The following is a 19,889-nucleotide window of genomic DNA, read 5'->3' as shown; positions in this document are numbered from 1 at the left end:
TTCATTTTTCAATTGCTCTTTTCTTTTCCTTTATTTTTTTAAATTTTTTTTTACATTTTATCCTTTTATTTTTTTTCCCCCCTCACAATAGAGTTCACGTTGCCAAAGTAACGCAGTTGTAAACAGTCACTTCCGGTTTCTGCTGTATACTATCTTGCCATCCGGAAGTGAACTCTATGATCTGCGCTTTTTTTTTTTTTTTTTTTTTTTTTTTTTTTTTTAAACTCTCGCCCGGAACCGGAAGTGGTGAAAACAATCCGTCTTCGGAGGCTCGCGCGTGGTCCTGACGACGTGAGAGCGGTGTGTGCGGGGCGCGGAGCGGAACACCGGTGAGGAGGAGGCGGGAGACTTTTGAGCGTTTATCTCCTTAGATACGGAGCTGCTTCTTATCAGCAGAGAGCTACGTCAGTCGTCCATTATGGCGCTCGCGCTCAGTAATGGCGCCCGGGCCTGCTGCGTGTCTTTGTGGTGACACTGTATCTCTCGTGTGTTCTCTCAGAGCCTGGATACTTTACCTTGTATCCTACCATATAACACCACAGATATGGAATAGACATTATGGGATGGAATAGACATTATGGGATGGAATAGACATTATGGGATGGAATAGACATTATGGGATGGAATATGAATGTCCTGTGCACCTGAGGCATGGCATATATGTAGATAATAGGGGAATTAACACATATCCCGTGTAACCAGGTGTGTGTTATATTCCCTGTGCTTGATAGGTGGGGAATGAATATGGAGTATATGTGGATAAAGGGAATGTACACATATCCCGTGTAAACAGGAGTACCGTATTTTTTGGAATATACAATGCCCTTAACCCCTTCATGACCTTAATGACCTTGCCGTTTTTTGCAATTCTGGCCAGTGTCCCTTTATAAGGTAATAACTCGGGAACGCTTCAACGGACCCTAGCTAGTCTGAGACTGTTTTTTCGTGACCTATTGGGCTTCATGTTAGTGGTAAATTTAGGTCGATAATTTTTGCGTTTATATGTGGAAAAAAAAAAAATGGAAATTTTGGCTAAAATTTAGAAAATTTCGCAATTTTCAAATTTTGAATTTTTATTCTGTTAAACCAGAGAGTTATGTGTCACAACATAGCTAACAAATAACATTTCCCACACGTCTACTTTACATCAGCACAATTTTGGAAACAAAATTTTTTTTTTTGCTAGGAAGTTATAAGGGTTAAAAGTTGACCAGCGATTTCTCATTTTTACAGCAAAATTTACAAAACCATTTTTTTTTTAGGGACCACCTCACATTTGAAGTCAGTTTGAGGGGTCTGTATGGCTGAAAATACCCAAAATTCTAAAAACTGCACCCCTCAAGGTGCTCAAAACCACATTCAAGAAGTTTATTAACCCTTCAGGTGCTTCACAGCAGCAGAAGCAACATGGAAGGAAAAAATTAACATTTAACTTTTTAGTCACAAAAATGATGTATTAGCAACAATTTTTTTTTTCCCCAATGGTAAAAGGAGAAACTGAACCACGAAAGTTATTGTACAATTTGTCCTGAGTACACTGATACCTCATATGTGGGGGGGGGGGGAGGGGGACCACTGTTTGGGCGCACGACAGGGCTCCGAAGGGAAGGAGCGCCATTTGACTTTTTCAATGAAAAATTGGCTCCACTCTTTAGCGGACACCATGTCACGTTTGGAGAGCCCCTGTGTTTAAAATTGGATCTTCCCCACATTTGACCCCATTTTCGAAACTAGACCCCCCAAGGAACTTATCTAGATGCCTAGTGAGCACTTTCAGCCCCAAGGTGCTTCACAAATTGATCCGAGAAAATAAAAAAATACTTTTATTTCACAAAAAATTTCATTTAGCCTCAATTTGTTCATTTCCACATGGGCAACAGGATAAACTGGATCCTTAAATTTATTGGGCAATTTTTCCTGAGTACACTGATAACTCACATGTGGGGGTAAACCACTGTTTGGGCGCACGGCAGGGCTCGGAAGGGAAGGAGCGCCATTTGACTTTTTGAATGAAAAATTAGCTCCAATCGTTAGCGGACACCATGTTGTGTTTGGAGAGCCCCTGTGTGCCTAAACATTGGAGCTCCCCCACATGTGACCCCATTTTGGAAACTAGACCTCCCAAGGAACTTATCTAGATGTGCGGTGACCACTTTAACCCTCAAGTGCTTCACAGAACTTTATAACGCAGAGCCGTGAAAATAAAAAATAATTTTTCTTTCCTCAAAAATTATTTTTTTAGCCTGCAATTTTTTATTTTCCCAAGGGATACAGGAGAAATTGGACCCCAAAAGTTGTTGTCCAGTTTGTCCTGAGTACGCTGATACCCCATATGTGGGGGGGGGGGGGGGGAAACCACTGTTTGGGCACACGGCAGGGCTCAGAAGGGAAGTAGTGACTTTTGAAATGCAGACTTTGATGGACTGGTCTGCGGGCGTCACGTTGCGTTTGCAGAGCCCCTGATGTGCCTAAACAGTAGAAACCCCCCACAAGTGATCCCGTTTTTGGAAATTAGACCCCCCCCAAGGAACTTATCTAGATGTGTGGTGAGCACTTTGAACCCCCAAGTGCTTCAAAGAAGTTTATAACGCAGAGCCGTGAAAATAAAAAATAATTTTTCTTTCCTCATAAATTGTTTTAGCAAGCAATTTTTTTATTTTCGCAAGGGTAACAGGAGAGATTAAACCCCAATAGTTGTTGCCCATTTTGTCCTGAGTACGCTGGTACCCCAAATGTGGGGGTAAACCACTGTTTGGGCACACGTCAGGGCTCAGAAGGGAGGGAGCACCATTTGACTTTTTGAACACAAGATTGGCTGGAATCAATGGTGGCGCCATGTTGCGTTTGGAGACCCCTGATGTGCCTAAACAGTGGAAACCCCTCAATTCTAACTTCAACACTAACCCCAACACACCCCTAACCCTAATCCCAACTGTAGCCATAACCCTAATCACAACCCTAACCCCAACACATCCGTAACCCCAATCCCAGCCCTAACCCTAATCACAACCCTAACCACAACCCTAACCCCAACACACCCCTAATCCCAACTGTAGCCATAACCCTAACACACCCGTAACCCCAATCACAACCCTAATCCCAACCCTAACCACAACTTTAACCCCAACACACCCCTAACACTAACCATAACCCTAACCACAAGCCTAATCTTAACCCTATTTCCAACCCTAGCCCTATTTCCAACCCAAACTCTTAATTCCAACCCTAAGGCTATGTGCCCACGTTGCGGATTCGTGTGAGATTTTTCCGCAGGATTTTTGAAAAATCCGCAGGTAAAAGGCACTGCGTTTTATCTGCGGATTTACCGCGGATTTCCAGTGTTTTTTTGGGCAGATTTCACCTGCGGATTCCTATTGAGGAACAGGTGTAAAACGCTGCGGAATCCGCGCAAAGAATTGACATGCTGTGGAAAATATAACGCAGCGTTGCCGCGCGGTATTTTCCGCACCATGGGCACAGCGGATTTGGTTTTCCATAGGTTTACATGGTACTGTACACCTGATGGAATACTGCTATGGATCCGCGGCCAATCTGCTGCGGATCCGCAGCCAAATCCGCACTGTGTGCACATAGCATAATTCTAACCCTAACCCTAGTGGAAAAAAAAATATATTTTTTCTTTATTTTATTATTGTCCATACCTATGGGGATGATAAAGGAGGGGGGGGTCATTTACTTTTTTTTTTATTTTTTTTATTTTGATCACTGTGATAGGTTTTATCACAGTGATCAAAATATACCTGGAACGAATCTGCCGGCAGATTCGGCAGGCGCACTGCGCATGCGCCCGCCATTTTGGAAAATGCCGGCGCCCATGGAGAAGACGGATGGACATCGGGAGGCTCGGTAAGTATGAGGGGGGGGGATCAGAGCACGGGGGAGGGGAGCGGACAGGACGATGGGGGAGCGGAGCACAGGATGGAGGACTGGGGAGGAGATCGGTGGGGGGGGGGGGGGGGGTAGGGGGCGGGGGCAGATCAGGGTTTCCAGCCATGGCCGATGATATTGCTGCATCGGCCATGGCTGGATTGTAATATTTCACCAGTTTTCATGGGTGAAATATTATAAATCGCTCTGATTGGCTGTTGAAAGTGAAACTGCCGATCAGAGCGTTCGTAGCCACGGGGGGGGATGGTGAAGCCACCCCCCCTGGGCTGAAGTATGAAGTAGCACTCCCCCTGACCCTGCAGATCGGGTGAAATTGGAGTTAACCCTTTCACCCGATCTGCAGGGACGCGATCCCTCCATGACGCCACATAGGCGTCACAGGTCGGATTGGCACCTACTTTCATGACGCCTACGTGGTGTCACAGGTCGGGAAGGGGTTATATTTATTCACATCAGGGCACCTTGCTGCATAGCATGTTATTATTGTGATGCATACTTTTTGTTGTTAAACCTATAAAAAACGGAAAATGAAAAATTGCCGAATAAACTGACAAATAGGAAACCAACTTCAGCCTCGTATAAACAGGTGTACAGGTCCTTCTCAAAAAATTAGCATATAGTGTTAAATTTCATTATTTACCATAATGTAATGATTACAATTAAACTTTCATATATTATAGATTCATTATCCACCAACTGAAATTTGTCAGGTCTTTTATTGTTTTAATTAAATAAATGAAATTTTATTGTTTTAATACTGATGATTTTGGCATACAACTCCTGATAACCCAAAAAACCTGTCTCAATAAATTAGCATATCAAGAAAAGGTTCTCTAAACGACCTATTACCCTAATCTTCTGAATCAACTAATTAACTCTAAACACATGCAAAAGATACCTGAGGCTTTTATAAACTCCCTGCCTGGTTCATTACTCAAAACCCCCATCATGGGTTAAGGCCCCTTCACATTAAGCGACGCTGCAGTGATACCGACAACGATCCGGATCGCTGCAGCGTCGCTGTTTGGTCGCTGGAGAGCTGTCACACAGACCGCTCTCCAGCGACCAACGATGCCGGTAACCAGGGTAAACATCGGGTAACTAAGCGCAGGGCCGCGCTTAGTAACCCGATGTTTACCCTGGTTACCATGCTAAAAGTAAAAAAAAACAAACACTAGATACTTACCTACAGCCGTCTGTCCTCCAGCGCTGCGCTCTGCTTCTCTGCTCTCCTCCTGTACTGTCTGGGAGCCGGAAAGCAGAGCGGTGACGTCACCGCTCTGCTTTCCGGCTCACAGCCAGTACAGGAGGAGAGCAGAGCACAGCGCTGGAGGACAGACAGCGGTAGGTAAGTATCTAGTGTTTGTTTTTTTTTTACTTTTAGCATGGTATCCAGGGTAAACATCGGGTTACTAAGCGCGGCCCTGCGCTTAGTTACCCGATGTTTACCCTGGTTACCATTGAAGACATCGCTGGATCGGTGTCACACACGCCGATCCAGCGATGTCAGCAGGAGTCCAGCGACGAAATAAAGTTCTGGACTTTATTCAGCGACCAACGATCTCCCAGCAGGGGCCTGATCGTTGGTCGCTGTCACACATAACGATTTCATTAACGATATCGTTGCTACGTCACAAATAGCAACGATATCGTTAACGATATCGTTATGTGTGAAGGTACCTTAAGACTAGCGACCTGACAGATGTCAAGAAGGCCATCATTGACACCCTCAAGCAAGAGGGTAAGACCCAGAAAGAAATTTCTCAACAAATAGGCTGTTCCCAGAGTGCTGTATCAAGGCACCTCAATGGTAAGTCTGTTGGAAGGAAACAATGTGGCAGAAAACGCTGTACAACGAGAAGAGGAGACCGGACCCTGAGGAAGATTGTGGAGAAGGACCGATTCCAGACCTTGGGGAACCTGAGGAAGCAGTAGACTGAGTCTGGTGTGGAAACATCCAGAGCCACCGTGCACAGGCGTGTGCAGGAAATGGGCTACAGGTGCCGCATTCCCCAGGTAAAGCCACTTTTGAACCATAAACAGCGGCAGAGGCGCCTGACCTGGGCTACAGAGAAGCAGCACTGGACTGTTGCTAAGTGGTCCCAAGTACTTTTTTCTGATGAAAGCAAATTTTGCATGTCATTCGGAAATCAAGGTGCCAGAGTCTGGAGGAAGACTGGGGAGAAGGAAATGCCAAAATGCCTGAAGTCCAGGGTCAAGTACCCACAGTCAGTGATGGTGTGGGGTGCCATGTCAGCTGCTGGTGTTGGTCCACTGTGTTTCATCAAGGGCAGGGTCAATGCAGCTAGCTATCAGGAGATTTTGGAGCACTTCATGCTTCCATCGGCTGAAATGCTTTATGGAGATGAAGATTTCATTTTTCAGCACGACCTGGCACCTGCTCACAGTGCCAAAACCACTGGTAAATGGTTTACTGACCATGGTATTACTGTGCTCAATTGGCCTGCCAACTCTCCTGACCTGAACCCCATAGAGAATCTGTGGGATATTGTGAAGAGAAAGTTGAGAGACGCAAGACCCAACACTCTGGATGAGCTTAAGGCCGCTATTGAAGCATCCTGGGCCTCCATAACATCTCAGCAGTGTCACCGGCTGATTGCCTCCATGCCACGCCGCATTGAAGCAGTCATTTCTGCCAAAGGATTCCCGACCAAGTATTGAGTGCATAACTGAACATTATTATTTGTTGGTTTTTTTGTTTGTTATTAAAAAACACTTTTATTTGATTGGATGGGTGAAATATGCTAATTTATTGAGACAGGTTTTTTTGGGTTATCAGGAGTTGTATGCCAAAATCATCAGTATTAAAACAATAAAAGACCTGACAAATTTCAGTTGGTGGATAATGAATCTATAATATATGAAAGTTTAATTGTAATCATTACATTATGGTAAATAATGAAATTTAACACTATATGCTAATTTTTTGAGAAGGACCTGTATATCGTATTCCCTCTGCTTGTTAAATGGGAGTGAATATGGAATATATGAAGATAATAGAATGAACATATATCCCATATAAACAGGTTGTATATTATATTCTCTGTTAGGTGGAGAATGAACATGAAATATATGTAGATAATAGGGGAATGAATACATATCCCATATAAACAGGTGAAAGTTATATTGTCTGTGCATCTGTGTTTTGTACGCTGCCTAAACACACCTGCGGTGCGGGATTATGAGCCGCAGCATGTCAATTTCTCTTGTGGCATGTCTTCTGTGCTGAATTTCCATATAGACTTGCATTAGATGCGGTAAATACGCAGTTAAAAAATCACATGCGTTGTAAGTGCGCTTACGGTGTTTTACCAGGTGCTTGGTTCATAGGTCACTCAGTCAGGCTGTGCTCTGCGAGAATGGTGATTACGTCAGTAATGTTACTGACTGATTCCCTTTAAAGGTACCTTCACACATAACGATTTTGTTATCGTTGCAATGTCACGCTTTTGGTGACGTAGCAATGATCCCGCTAACGATCTCGTTATGTGTGACAGCGACCAACGATCAGGCCCCTGCTGGGAGATCGTTGGTCCTTGGGGAATGACCATTTTTTGGTCGCTGATCACCCGCTGTCATCGCTGGATCGGCGTGTGTGACGCCGATCCAGCGATGTGTTCACTTGTAACCAGGGTAAATATCGGGTTACTAAGCGCAGGGCCGCGCTTAGTAACCCGATGTTTACCCTGGTTACCATTGTAAAAGTAAAAAAAAAAACAAAAAAACACTACATACTCACATTCCGATGTCTGTCACGTTCCCCGCCGTCAGCTTCCCTGCACTGACTGTCAGCGCCGGCCGTAAAGCAGAGCACAGCAGTGACGTCACCGCTGTGCTCTGCTTTACAGCCGGCGCGCTGACACAGTCAGTGCGGGAAGCTGACGGCGAGGGACGTGACAGACATCAGAATGTGAGTATGTAGTGTTTTTTTTTTTCTTTACTTTTACAATGGTAACCAGGGTAAATATCGGGTTACTAAGCGCGGCCCTACACTTAGTAATCTGATGTTTACCCTGGTTACCCGGGTGCTGCAGGGGGACTTCGGCATCGTTGAAGACAGTTTCAACGATGCCGAAGTCTTTCCCCTGATCGTTGGTCGCTGGAGAGAGCTGTCTGTGTGACAGCTCCCGAGCGACCACACAACAACTTACCAACGATCACGGCCAGGTCGTATCGCTGGTCGTGATCATTGGCAAGTCGTTTAGTGTAACGGTACCTTAAGGGAGCCTCAGAGCAGATCTAAATCTTTAATATTTTAAAGGATTCGTTCAGGACTTTTTCCTGGCTGCTCTGTTGACGTGGTGCTACTGCCGATGTCATGCCGATTGATAGTTGACTCCCTGCAGTAAGGCAGTAACGCCCCGCTAACAGCAGTACATCACTGAGCCTAATCGCTGGTGCCAAGTTTTGAAGCAAGGAGGGAAGAAGGCGAGCTGCAACCACCAAATAGTTTGGGTGGGTTCTGTGTTACCTGACATCAGCTTGTTGCGTCACGTAAGCCCTGCGCCCAACCACCGCTGGTGTCACTGTGGACGCCTTTGAACGTATAAGCAATCAGGAGGCAACTAACCTTCCGTTAATTACTTATCCATCTGAAGGTGGGGGCAGTGACACCAGCGGTGATTGGGCACAGGGCTAACATGAGAACAACCTCACGTGAGCCCCTGGAACACCAGTTCCAACACCGCTGGAACAGCGCCAGCATGGAAGGTGTTTTTTTATGTTAACTTGGCCAAACATGGGGAACGAGAAGAGGTTGTCCAAGTAGTGGCCGACTTCTTTAAAGTGGTGTTCCACTACTAGGACAATCCCTTTTTGAACTAAATGTTTGGCCCCGCTAAAACTAAAAGTCCTATACTCGCCTCCCATGCTGTCGCTGTTCCTGTGGTGTCAGCACTCGTGGTCCTGGGGTTCTCGTGCGGTTGTTGTAACACATGGTGCCTGGTATCCGGCAGCATTGGTGTTACTGTCCCCGCTTTCGTACAGATTGAAGGTGAAGAGGAAGACAGGGCTCCAGCTTATCCGTGGCTTCATCTTCATGCCGTACGAAGGCGGGTACAGAGACGCCAGTGGTGATTGAGCGCTGGGCACCAAGTGTCACAGCACCGCACGAGAGCCCCGGGGTAGCGAGTGCTGACGTCACTGGAACAGCGTCAGCATGGGAAGGGAGTACTTTTTTTTTTTTTTTTTTTTTTAGCGGGGCAAACATTTAGTTCAAGAAGGGGCTATCCTAGTAGTGGACAATCCCTTTAAGGCTTCGGAGCTGAAATTTCCCAAGATTTATTGGTCGCTCAATATCTACAGAGCTTGTTATAAAATAAACTTACATTGCAGGTAAATTGGCCGATGCACGGAGCAAAGGAGAGGTGAGGCTATATATGTGCAATGTGTCTATGCTGAGGCAGGAGGATGCCAGGACCTGAAGCCGGTGCAATGTTAAGAATGGAGGTGGTCCATGCATGGAAAAAAATCTTTAATAGTTTTGTAAAATTCTTGTTTCCCTCAACCCCAACTGTTTTTTTGCATTGTCACCCACCACTGCTTGCCCCTGTATTTAGTATTCGGCTGCACCGTTAAGACGACCATATTTCAAGGACCTCTTATGGACCACACTGTCCAGACTGACCTAAACTTACATTGTCAGACGCATATAGAAGTTTAAGTTTAGGTCAGCAGACCTGCAGTCAGTCCAGGCACTGCTGTCTGAACCCAACCTTACACTGGTTCATGACTACACTATTTATTGGGCCGTGTAAATGGGCCTTAGAGTTATTGCATATCTTCCAGGTGTCTTTTATTTGATCGCTCAGCCCTTTTTCCTCTAACTGAAGTTAGAGTTGTGGTTGACATGGATGATCGGGGCTAAACACAAACTGCTTTAAGAACCTATAACAAACAAAACTTCTCAGATTTTATTTCTCCTTTTGATTCATAACTTTGTTTATAGCATTAAGGCACTTTGCGTCCGGTAACTTGGGAGCCCCATGCGCTTCTCCAGCTGGTGGCAACTCGGTAACTTGTCACTTGCAGTTAGTACTAGAACGATGGCCCATGTCAGTTGGTTATGCCCCATTTGCAAATGTCCCGTGAGACAGAAAACAGTTGGGGCCTCTGCTTTAGAGTTTGATGCCTTTTCTTCATTGTAGTCCTGTAACCTTACACTATTCCACCACAGACTTCTCCAGGTCTGGCTATGTCCCAGATGTGCCAGGTTATTGGTGCTTTGAACTTTTCACTTTTTTTGTTTTGTTTTTACTTTGCTTCTAAACTGACCTGACGGCTCCTGAATTGTGCAATCTCTGTCCCTTTACCCCATCTAATGATGACCACACCGGTCATAGAGGTCTTCTATGCCTATGTAATTATGTATTTTTAAACAAATCTGTTCCTGCTAATGAGTGGACTTCAGACTAAAAGTTGGACCAGTGTTCTCCCAGCTGCCATCAAGGTACCCCAAGAGGTGCAACCTGTTCAGACAACTTCTAATTCTCTCTCATGTCTGGGAAATGCACTTGTTCCCTGTTTTTGCTTTGTTCAGAATGGTATACATTGGCTTAAAAAGCAAGTTGCCACCTCTTCATAGCTGGTTTGGCTATTCAATATCACTATCATGTGTGAGAAAAGTGCCACCTGTGAGCTTGTGTAAAATACCATCTGTAGATTACAGAATGAAGTCCTCATTGTGTAGTATCTGTAATCTACATTGCCTCCTGCTCTTGATTGAGGGCCTAATTTGATGCTCCACCTCTTTGTACGAGGAGAAGTCAGAAAATATATGGTTTCCTGCTGATAGGATACAATTCTTCACCTAGTCTTCTTCGGTGGTGGGTGACAGAAAATGTTAAATGCTTAGGCTGCACTCAGTTCATGGTATACTGTGCCATTTCGGTGCGAACTGAAGGTTAACTTCATCTTTTGTAGCTGTATACTTTGTCTTAACTGCATTAGAAAAACATTTCCATCTGATGGATCCATCAGAATATTTACCAACTTCATGTAGCTTTATTTCCGACTCTACGGTATCGGTTTACTTTCTTGCTTTACTATTTAGACTGGATCAGTGCAATTTCATAGGATAAAACATAGCAGGAAACCTTACTTTTCTGACTTCCTCTCTTATTTCGGAAGAGCTCTAGCTGTGTCCATGCTTTACCTTATTCGATACTCTGTAAGTGCTGGTAGAAAATAATTTGATCTGGAGAAGTGCTATCCCATATTTTTAGCTTCCCGTACTAATAATAATAATAATCTTTATTTTTATATAGCGCTAACATATTCCGCAGCGCTTTACAGTTTGCTCACATTATCATCGCTGTCCCCGATGGGGCTCACAATCTAAATTTCCTATCAGTATGTCTTTGGAATGTGGGAGGAAACCGGAGAACCCGGAGGAAACCCACGCAAACACGGAGAGAACATACAAACTCTTTGCAGATGTTGTCCTGGGTGGGATTAGAACCCAGCATAATGCCGTCCGTTTTAAAACGGTTGATAAAGTATCATGTTCACCTTTTATGAATTGCGTTTGTCCTTTTTCACCGACCTGGTCAATCTTGCTTGGTTTATCCTTTTAATATGTACTTGTATGTTTTCTTTCTCGGGTCAATGTCCTTTTAACCATGAACAGTATAAGAATGTGGACATTTTAAGTAATGACTCAACTCTAAAAGTTCTACCATCCCAAACCAGTACCGAATTGAAAACTGAGCAGTCTCGTGTAGATCCATCTCTACGTGCAACTTTCTTACCCCTCTGTTCACGATCTGCTTAGCAGCTCATCCTCTGTTGTTGGATCCTTACACTTAATTTGAATTCTTGGTACTATGTGTTTAGGAAATGTTAATTTTTTTTTTTAATCCTATTTTTGTTCAAATTGTTTCCAGATTTCTGTTGTGTTGACTAAAATTACTTGTTTTTCTACAGAATTGTGTGCCGTCTTTCTGCTTAACGAAGATCCTTCAGTCCTCATAGCCACATTCTCAGCCGTAAATATACTCCTTCTCGGGACATTCTCATTTTTGTTCTTCTTGCCATGAACCAGCGCAGTAACATGTCGAAGCCCTTTTCTCAGTCTTTAGGCAGAGACTTTATGAACGTCGGTTCTGGCCCCCAAGGCTCTCGTGGCTTGATGTCCAATTCCTCCAAAAACTTGCCATCGATATTTAGTCTTGGTAATCGAGCTCCTCCACCTATGCCTCCTCAACACAGAGGAGAACCCAATCCGGCCAATAAGATCTTGGCCAGCTTTGGTCTGTCCTCTAGGGATTTGGATGAATTAAGTCGCTATCCAGAGGAAAAGATTACTCCTGAAAGTTTGCCACAGCTAATTCAGCAGATTAAGAGGAGGAGGTCGGAAGACATGTCTATGTTAGGTTACAGAGAGAGGCTTCAACGAGAGCCTATGAGAGGTTCTGGCGGTGACTGGGATGATGACGCAAGACCTTTCAGAAGAGAGAGCTTTGGTGATCGCTCATCTGGTCTCGACCATGTGGTCGATTATGACCACGGGAGCCGCTCTCGAGAGTCCGCTTATCGCGAAAGGCTGGATATAGACGACCGCTTAAGAGATCGGGAAAGGTTTAGAGAAGACCGCTTCTCATCTGATGCTCCTTTCCGTAAGCTTGGTAACGACTACGAGCCCATGAGCTACAACCAAGCGCAAGAGCGATCTGTCTTTGAAAAGGCAAGAGGAATGCCGTCCATTAGAAACATTGACGATTTCCATGGAGTAATGCCAAAAGATTTTCCCCATATCTGTTCTCTCTGTGACATACCAATACATACTAAGAAGGTGAGTTCCTACCTCCATAGCTTATTTTGGCCATGAAACCTTATATTCCTTTGTACAAGTCATTATAAATCTTACGCTTTGGGTTCACTTTGTCTGTATAGTGCGTATGATCATCAGCCAAAATCCAATTTTGTTCTGCTACTTTTCGCGTAATTTTCTTTCATGTAGCATTCCCTCTCGAGTCGTATCTGTATTGTCCTTGTTCCAAAATATTGTAATCTTGTTGGATACCAATTTCTCTGGGATTTTATACTCATTTAGATGGTTCGGGCTGTAAAAGTCTTAGGAAGCTATACAAATCCCTTGGTTCTTCAGCTCCCACTAGACCTCGATCAATGTAATATGATCAGGGCAAAATCTTAATTGATGGCAATGCCGAACCTCGTTGGATAACTTCCGATATCGGCCAGTGGTGTGTCACGGTTTCCCTCTAACTTATGTACCAAGTAATGTCTGGTGGGTGGGTAGGTGGGCATTATTTGAAGATCCCGTTTCAGTCCTTCACATGGCCATAACTTCTGCTCCCACGCTCCCCCCCCCCCCCCCGTCCCGTTATTCCCTTAAACTGTTATTTTTCCGACTAGAGTCTCTTGAAATCTCAAACTTGACATTTACCCCAAGAATTCCTTCTCTATTCTCACTCAGTTTCTAAACATTAAAAAAAATTATGGAAGCCAACTTTTTGCCTGGACGGCAGATTTGTTTCACGTGACCACTTCTTTCTTGTCTTCTACAAACACTCTAGCATTTTTGTTGTTTTCTCGATGAGCACCAAAATTTCCAACATCGTGAGCTCAATAACTTTTCTTTACAGCATATTATAAACCTCACCAAAGGATATTTTTGTAAGGAATGTTGTAGCCGTAGAGAAGAGCAAAATATTAATTTCAACCATCTGAATTTATTACAGAACCGTATTCCCTTCACTTGAACCGGTTTCACGTATCCGTGAATGCCGACCATGCTCTGATCAGGAAAATCAAGCCTGACTGCCGTGTCTCTCAACCGGACCTAGCTGCTCCGTATATAGATATTAGTTAGCTGAGGGCATGAGGACCAGTCAGGAGTTCTGCGTCTTCAGATTTGCACATGATCCATGCTTGACAGATGTGTAGAACCGGCAACTAAACCTAGACGTACCAAACAAGAAGTATAGAAATCCAGCAGAGGTGGTGGCCTCATGATTAGTTCCAGTGACCTCATAGGCCAAGAACAGAGCTTAGTGATCTTTTGTCCTAATGCCAATGGGGGGAGGCTCCTGCTGCAGCTAATGTTTTTACAGCTAAATACAGTACAGGGAGTGGGGATTGACAGAGACCCATAGAGAAGATATCTTCATATTTATCAGTAATATGAGAGTATAAAGAAGCAAAGAAAAGCTCGAAAGAATTGCTGGGCTTAGGCTGGATTTTTTTTTTCTTTTGCATTTTTTTTCTGTTTAGGGATTCTAATGAGGTTTTATACTTTTGTTTTCAGATCTATTACTTTTTCTTATTAGGGAGTGTCTAACTTCTAGAACGGGTAGTATGGGGATCCTGTTGGACTAAATGGCAAGGAGACCCTATGGCTTTTTCCATTTTGGTGTTGAGGGATACAGAAAGAGCGAGCCAAGATTTGACGTCCACTCCTGCTCAGTCTGCGGATGCCTGATAATGGTTGCCATAGAACGCGTGACACCACAGCTACTTTTTTCTAAAGACAGTGCCATATCTGACCACAGGCGGAGTGTGGTATTGCAGTTTGCTGAAATGCCAGAATTAACTGTGGGCAGATGTGATGTTGTTTCTAGAAGATAGGACCCATGTTTTTCTAATTCTAGACAACCCCTTTCTCGGGAGGAATCGGAAGCTCGGTTTTGATGGTATCTGACACTTGTGTCACAACATGTGGACAATAGACTAAATTTGAGGAACTTTTTGGGCTTTGCATTCTTATACGGTTCTGTAATAAAAACAAAAAAAATGCACAATTTCTCATACCCTCTCACTGCTTTTGTGAGAGGATTTATTTTGCCCAGTTTTATTGTATTTGTACTGTGATACTAAATAATTTTTTTTCTGTAGGGCTGGCATGATCACGTCAACGGCCCGACTCACAGAAAGCATTGTCTGCTGCTGATCAACCTGTACGTCAAGTATTATCATTACATTTGTTTTTCGGAATATAATATGTATTGTCAAGGTGTTACGATTATAGATTGGACTTTATGCACTTGTTTTTTTTGTTTTTTTTACCACATTGCTGATTTCCCCTGTTACTGTTAAGGTACCGTCACACTAGACGATATCGCTAGCGATCCGTGACGTTGCAGCGTCCTGGCTAGCAATATCGTCCAGTGTGACAGGCAGCAGCGATCAGGCCCCTGCTGTGCTGTCGCTGGTCGGGGAAGAAAGTCCAGAACTTTATTTGGTCGCTGGACTCCCCGCAGACATCGCTGAATCGGCGTGTGTGACACCGATTCAGCGATGTCTTCACTGGTAACCAGGGTAAACATTGGGTAACTAAGCGCAGGGCCGCGCTTAGTAACCCGATGTTTACCCTGGTTACCATCCTAAAAGTAAAAAAAAAACAAACACTACATACTTACCTACAGCCGTCTGTCCTCCAGCGCTGTGCTCTGCACTCCTCCTGCTCAGGCTGTGAGCGTCGGTCAGCCGGAAAGCAGAGCGGTGACGTCACCGCTCTGCTTTCCGGCCGCTGTGCTCACAGCCAGAGCAGGAGGAGTGCAGAGCACAGCGCTGGAGGACAGACGGCTGTAGGTAAGTATGTAGTGTTTGTTTTTTTTTACTTTTAGGATGGTAACCAGGGTAAACATCGGGTTACTAAGCGCGGCCCTGCGCTTAGTTACCCGATGTTTACCCTGGTTACCAGCATCGTTGGTCGCTGGAGAGCGGTCTGTGTGACAGCTCTCCAGCGACCAAACAGCGACGCTGCAGCGATCCGGATCGTTGTCGGTATCGCTGCAGCGTCGCTAAGTGTGACGGTACCTTTACAGTGGAATTTTGGCTTCCTGGGCCTCCTAGCACCCAGCAGTTACTGCTCCCTCTTTACATCCAGTGATAACAGGTTCACTGGATCCAGAAGAGGGTATTGCTGCCTAATCGGTGTACACAAATGTTGTTTCTGTGCTGTTCAGACAAGAGATGGAAAAGGTAAACATGATGATAAACCTTCTGCTTATCTTCTCTTTGGGGAGTCTGGCTGTGTCTGACAGCCACTTCCCACAGCTTCAGGAACATGTGCAAGCTGCTTAGGGTGCTTTAACGTTGTGTTTAAGGACGCACTCAGTGCCCCATCAGGGCATACGCCCGAAACACCGCAAATTGGATTTCAGACATTTGCGGTGACGAGGCCATAGGCTGTAATGGTGCCGGCAGAGCGAACGTGCAGTCTAATGTGCATCATTTTCCGGAGTGTATGCCTACAGGAGTCTGACACTGAGACATAGTAGACTGCATCTGATTGTCCACCTCCTGTAGGCTTACACTCCCGAAAACCGTTGCTCTGCTGGCACCATTACATTTTATGGCCTTCTATAGGATATGGCAGGGGTAGGCAATTAATATTCCCAAGGGGCCACATGAGAGATTGTTGTGGAGCGCTGAACCAATAGGCTGAAAATAATTCTGCTCAGTATTAACCCCTTCATGACCTTGGGATTTTTCGTTTTTCCGTGTTCGTTTTTCACTCCCCTCCTTCCCAGAGCCATAACTTTTTTATTTTTCCGTCAATTTGGCCATGTGAGGGCTTATTTTTTGCGGGACGAGTTGTACTTTTGAACGACCTCATTGGTTTTAGCATGTCGTGTACTAGAAAACCGGAAAAAAATTCCAAGTGCGGTGAAATTGCAAAAAAAGTGCAATCCCACACTTGTTTTTTGTTTGGCTTTTTTGCTAGGTTCACTAAATGCTAAAACTGACCTGCCATTATGATTCTCCAGGTCAGTACGAGTTCATAGACACCTAACATGTCTAGGTTATTTTTTATCTAAGTGGTGAAAAAAACTTTGCTAAAAAAAAATTAATAAAAAATTGCGCCATTTTCCGATACTCGTAGCGTCTCCATTTTTCATGATCTGGGGTCAGGTGAGGGCTTATTTTTGCGTGCCGAGATGACATTTTTAATGATAGCATTTTGGTGCAGATATGTTCTTTTGATCGCCCGTTATTGCATTTTAATGCAATGTCGCGGCGACCTAAAAAACGTAATTCTGGCGTTTCGAATTTTTTTCTCGCTACGCCGTTTAGCGATCAGGTTAATGCTTTTTTTTAATTGATAGATCGGGTGATTCTGAGCGCGGCGATACCAAATATGTGTAGATTTGATTTTTTTTTTTATTGATTTATTTTGATTGGGGCGAAAGGGGGGTGATTTAAACTTTTAGATTTTTTTTATTTTTTTCACATTTTTTTTTACTTTTTTTTTTTTAACTTTTGCCATGCTTCAATAGCCTCCATGGGAGGCTAGAAGCTGGCACAGCACGATCGGCTCTGCTACATAGCAGCGATCTGCTGATCGCTGCTATGTTGCAGAAAATCAGGTGTGCTGTGAGCGCCGACCACAGGGTGGCGCTCACAGCCACCGGTGATCAGTAACCATAGAGGTCTCTAGGACCTCTATGGTTACCATCCTGATGCATCGCCGACCCCCGATCATGTGACGGGGGTCGGCGATGACGTCATTTCCGGCCGCCCGGCTGGAAGCTGTAGTTAAATGCCGCTGTCTACGTTTGACAGCGGCATTTAACTAGTTAATAGGTGCGGGCAGATCGCGATTCTGCCCGCACCTATTACGGGCACATGTCAGCTGTTCAAAACAGCTGACATGTCCCCGCTTTGATGCGGGCTCACCGCGGAGCCCTGCATCAAAGCAGGGGAGCCGGCATCGGACGTACTATCTCGTCCGAGGTCAGAAAGGGGTTAAAATTAACATCTTTATATAAAATAATAATTGTATCACTGAATATTGACCAGAATGAATTATGCAGGCATTATGGCCTATATAGTATATAGATATATACTGTGTGAGCCCCACATCACTCCCTACATACAGTATGCGTTTCCTGTATAATGTGAGCCCCCACACGGCTCCTGTACATGCAGTGTGAGACCCCACGCGGCCTTCTATATACATGTAAACATCCCATACACTTATGAAGGAAAAAAAACATACCCTCCTCGCTCCCTTTTCCCTGGTACTTTCCTCCGGTCTCTTTTGCACTGACTCTCCATACAGCGCTATGTAATCACTTGCTGATTGGTGGAAGAAGGAGCCGGCGGCTGCATCCTTCACCAATGTATTCACTGCTTTCTGCATCCTGAGGACGCAGATAGCGGTGGCGGTGGACAGATAGCTGGCGAGGGCATGGTATGGCTGGCGAGGGCATGGTGCGGCCGTCTACCACTGTTTCAGCCTTTCTGATGTCTCAGTCTGTGGGCTGGTTGTGGCCGCAATTTACCCCCCTCTGGTTGATGGGCAGTCGAAGAGCAGTTAAACTAAGACACTGGTTGGAAAAGGGTTTTCCTCCACTGATGCAGAGAATGGGGCTCTGAACTACCCAATGTAAATGGAGTGATGGCTGCACCATTCATTGTTTATGGCTCCATCAAAGATGGCGCTTTAATTTCTTTCTTTTTACATTTTTAGAGTATGTGCACACGTTCAGGACTTCTTGCAGAAATTTCCTGACAAAAAACGGACATTTCTGCCAGAAATCCGCATGCGTTTTTGATGCATTTTTTGCGCGCTTCTTTTGCGTTTTTTCCCCCCCAATACATTAAATAGCGGGAAAAACGCGAAAAATCCGCAAAATTAATGAACATGCTGCTTTTTTTTACTGCGTTTTTATCGCAAAAAAAAAACCTGAACGTGTGCACATAGCCTTAAGTTGTTTTTCGTATGAATTCTATATTTGTCACTATATTTTTTTATTAAATGCAAAATTCGTATGAAAAACAACCTAAAAATGTAAATATATATTTATAAATATTTGACAATTTTAGACCTTAATTGTGAGGTGTAATTTTATTTTTTTTTAATATTTTTTTCTTTTTAAAATCTAGATATCCAGAGTGGAAAGGACATGGCGCGTAAGTATCCACTCACCTGAGCTATTTTGATGGGTGGCAGTCAGTCTGTGCATTCACGGCAGCCATCAATCCCTATATCCGCTAGTATTGGGTGCTTTTGGCTACATAGTGATAAATATATTTGTCTTGCAGTGGAGGGGAACCGGGCATGCTGCGGCAGTCTACAAATCATGCACCAGGACTTTTGGGACCGCCACCCCCAGCTCATTCAATGCTTTCTATGGGAGGTGGACCTGAAGGAAGACGAGGAAACCAAAGGGGTCACATAGGTGAGTTTGAGATTTGTCCTATTAATTACCCGCCCGACTTGAAATCATCGATCTATTACACCTCATAGACGAGCTTGGCAATCACTGACAGCGGCATTGCATACGTGTCGGCCGGAAGCACAACACACGTGATCACAGGGTGCCGATGAGTTGCCATGACAGCTGAGGGTCTGCAGAAGACCCCTTGTGCCTGTCATTATGACTTTTATGAACGCCGGCTCGTGGCCGGCATTCATAGATCATGATTTCTCCCACACAGAGTAGGGCCGAAGTGCTACTATGTGTGTCACAGGTGATCGGATGATCGCAGCTTCAAGGAAAGGAAACTATTGTCCACGGTAGAAAATAAGGTTTTAAAAAATAATAAAGAAAACACATGTTCAAATCACCTCCCTCTTGACCCGTTAAAAATAAAACCCCAAAAATACACATTTACCATTGTTGCGTTCAGAAATGTCCAATCTATCTAAAGTAATCAGTGGTAAGCGGCGTAATGAACTGACAGAAGTACGTTTTTTTGTTTTTTTTTTAACTGCTGCAGCATTGTAATAACAGGCGATCAAACCATCGTATCTATCACAAAATGGTATCAATAAAAATGTCCGCTCAGGACATAAAAAATAAACCCTCACCCAGCCCCTGGATCTAATGGTATGTGAAAGGGAAGGACCAAATGTGAAAACTTCCTGCGAGCAAGTCCCTACTTGCAGTTTCGTTGCAATAAGACGGAAAAGTACTAGCTCCGCAACAAAACACCTAACGTGGTCCGTGCGGATCTCCCAGGACCACTGGATGCCTTCCTGCTTCCAA

At 44.4% G+C, this 19,889-nt stretch overlaps 1 protein-coding gene across 1 annotated transcript in view; it reads left to right on the top strand.

Annotated features, from left to right (window-relative positions):
- Positions 1-229: 229 nt before the first annotated feature.
- Positions 230-19,889, top strand: part of LOC138675300 (matrin-3-like) — a 44,675-nt gene continuing 25,015 nt past the window's right edge. The window contains exons 1-5 of the mRNA XM_069763388.1: positions 230-329; positions 11,854-12,721; positions 14,785-14,846; positions 18,784-18,810; positions 18,943-19,079. Coding sequence (XP_069619489.1) covers positions 11,963-12,721; positions 14,785-14,846; positions 18,784-18,810; positions 18,943-19,079 — 985 coding nt within the window. The 5' untranslated portion in view covers positions 230-329; positions 11,854-11,962. The remainder of the gene's footprint in view (positions 330-11,853; positions 12,722-14,784; positions 14,847-18,783; positions 18,811-18,942; positions 19,080-19,889) is intronic.

This window comes from Ranitomeya imitator, chromosome 4 (genome assembly GCF_032444005.1).
Source record: "Ranitomeya imitator isolate aRanImi1 chromosome 4, aRanImi1.pri, whole genome shotgun sequence".
Lineage (NCBI taxonomy): Eukaryota > Metazoa > Chordata > Amphibia > Anura > Dendrobatidae > Ranitomeya > Ranitomeya imitator.
This window is presented reverse-complemented; position numbering and strand designations above follow the sequence as displayed.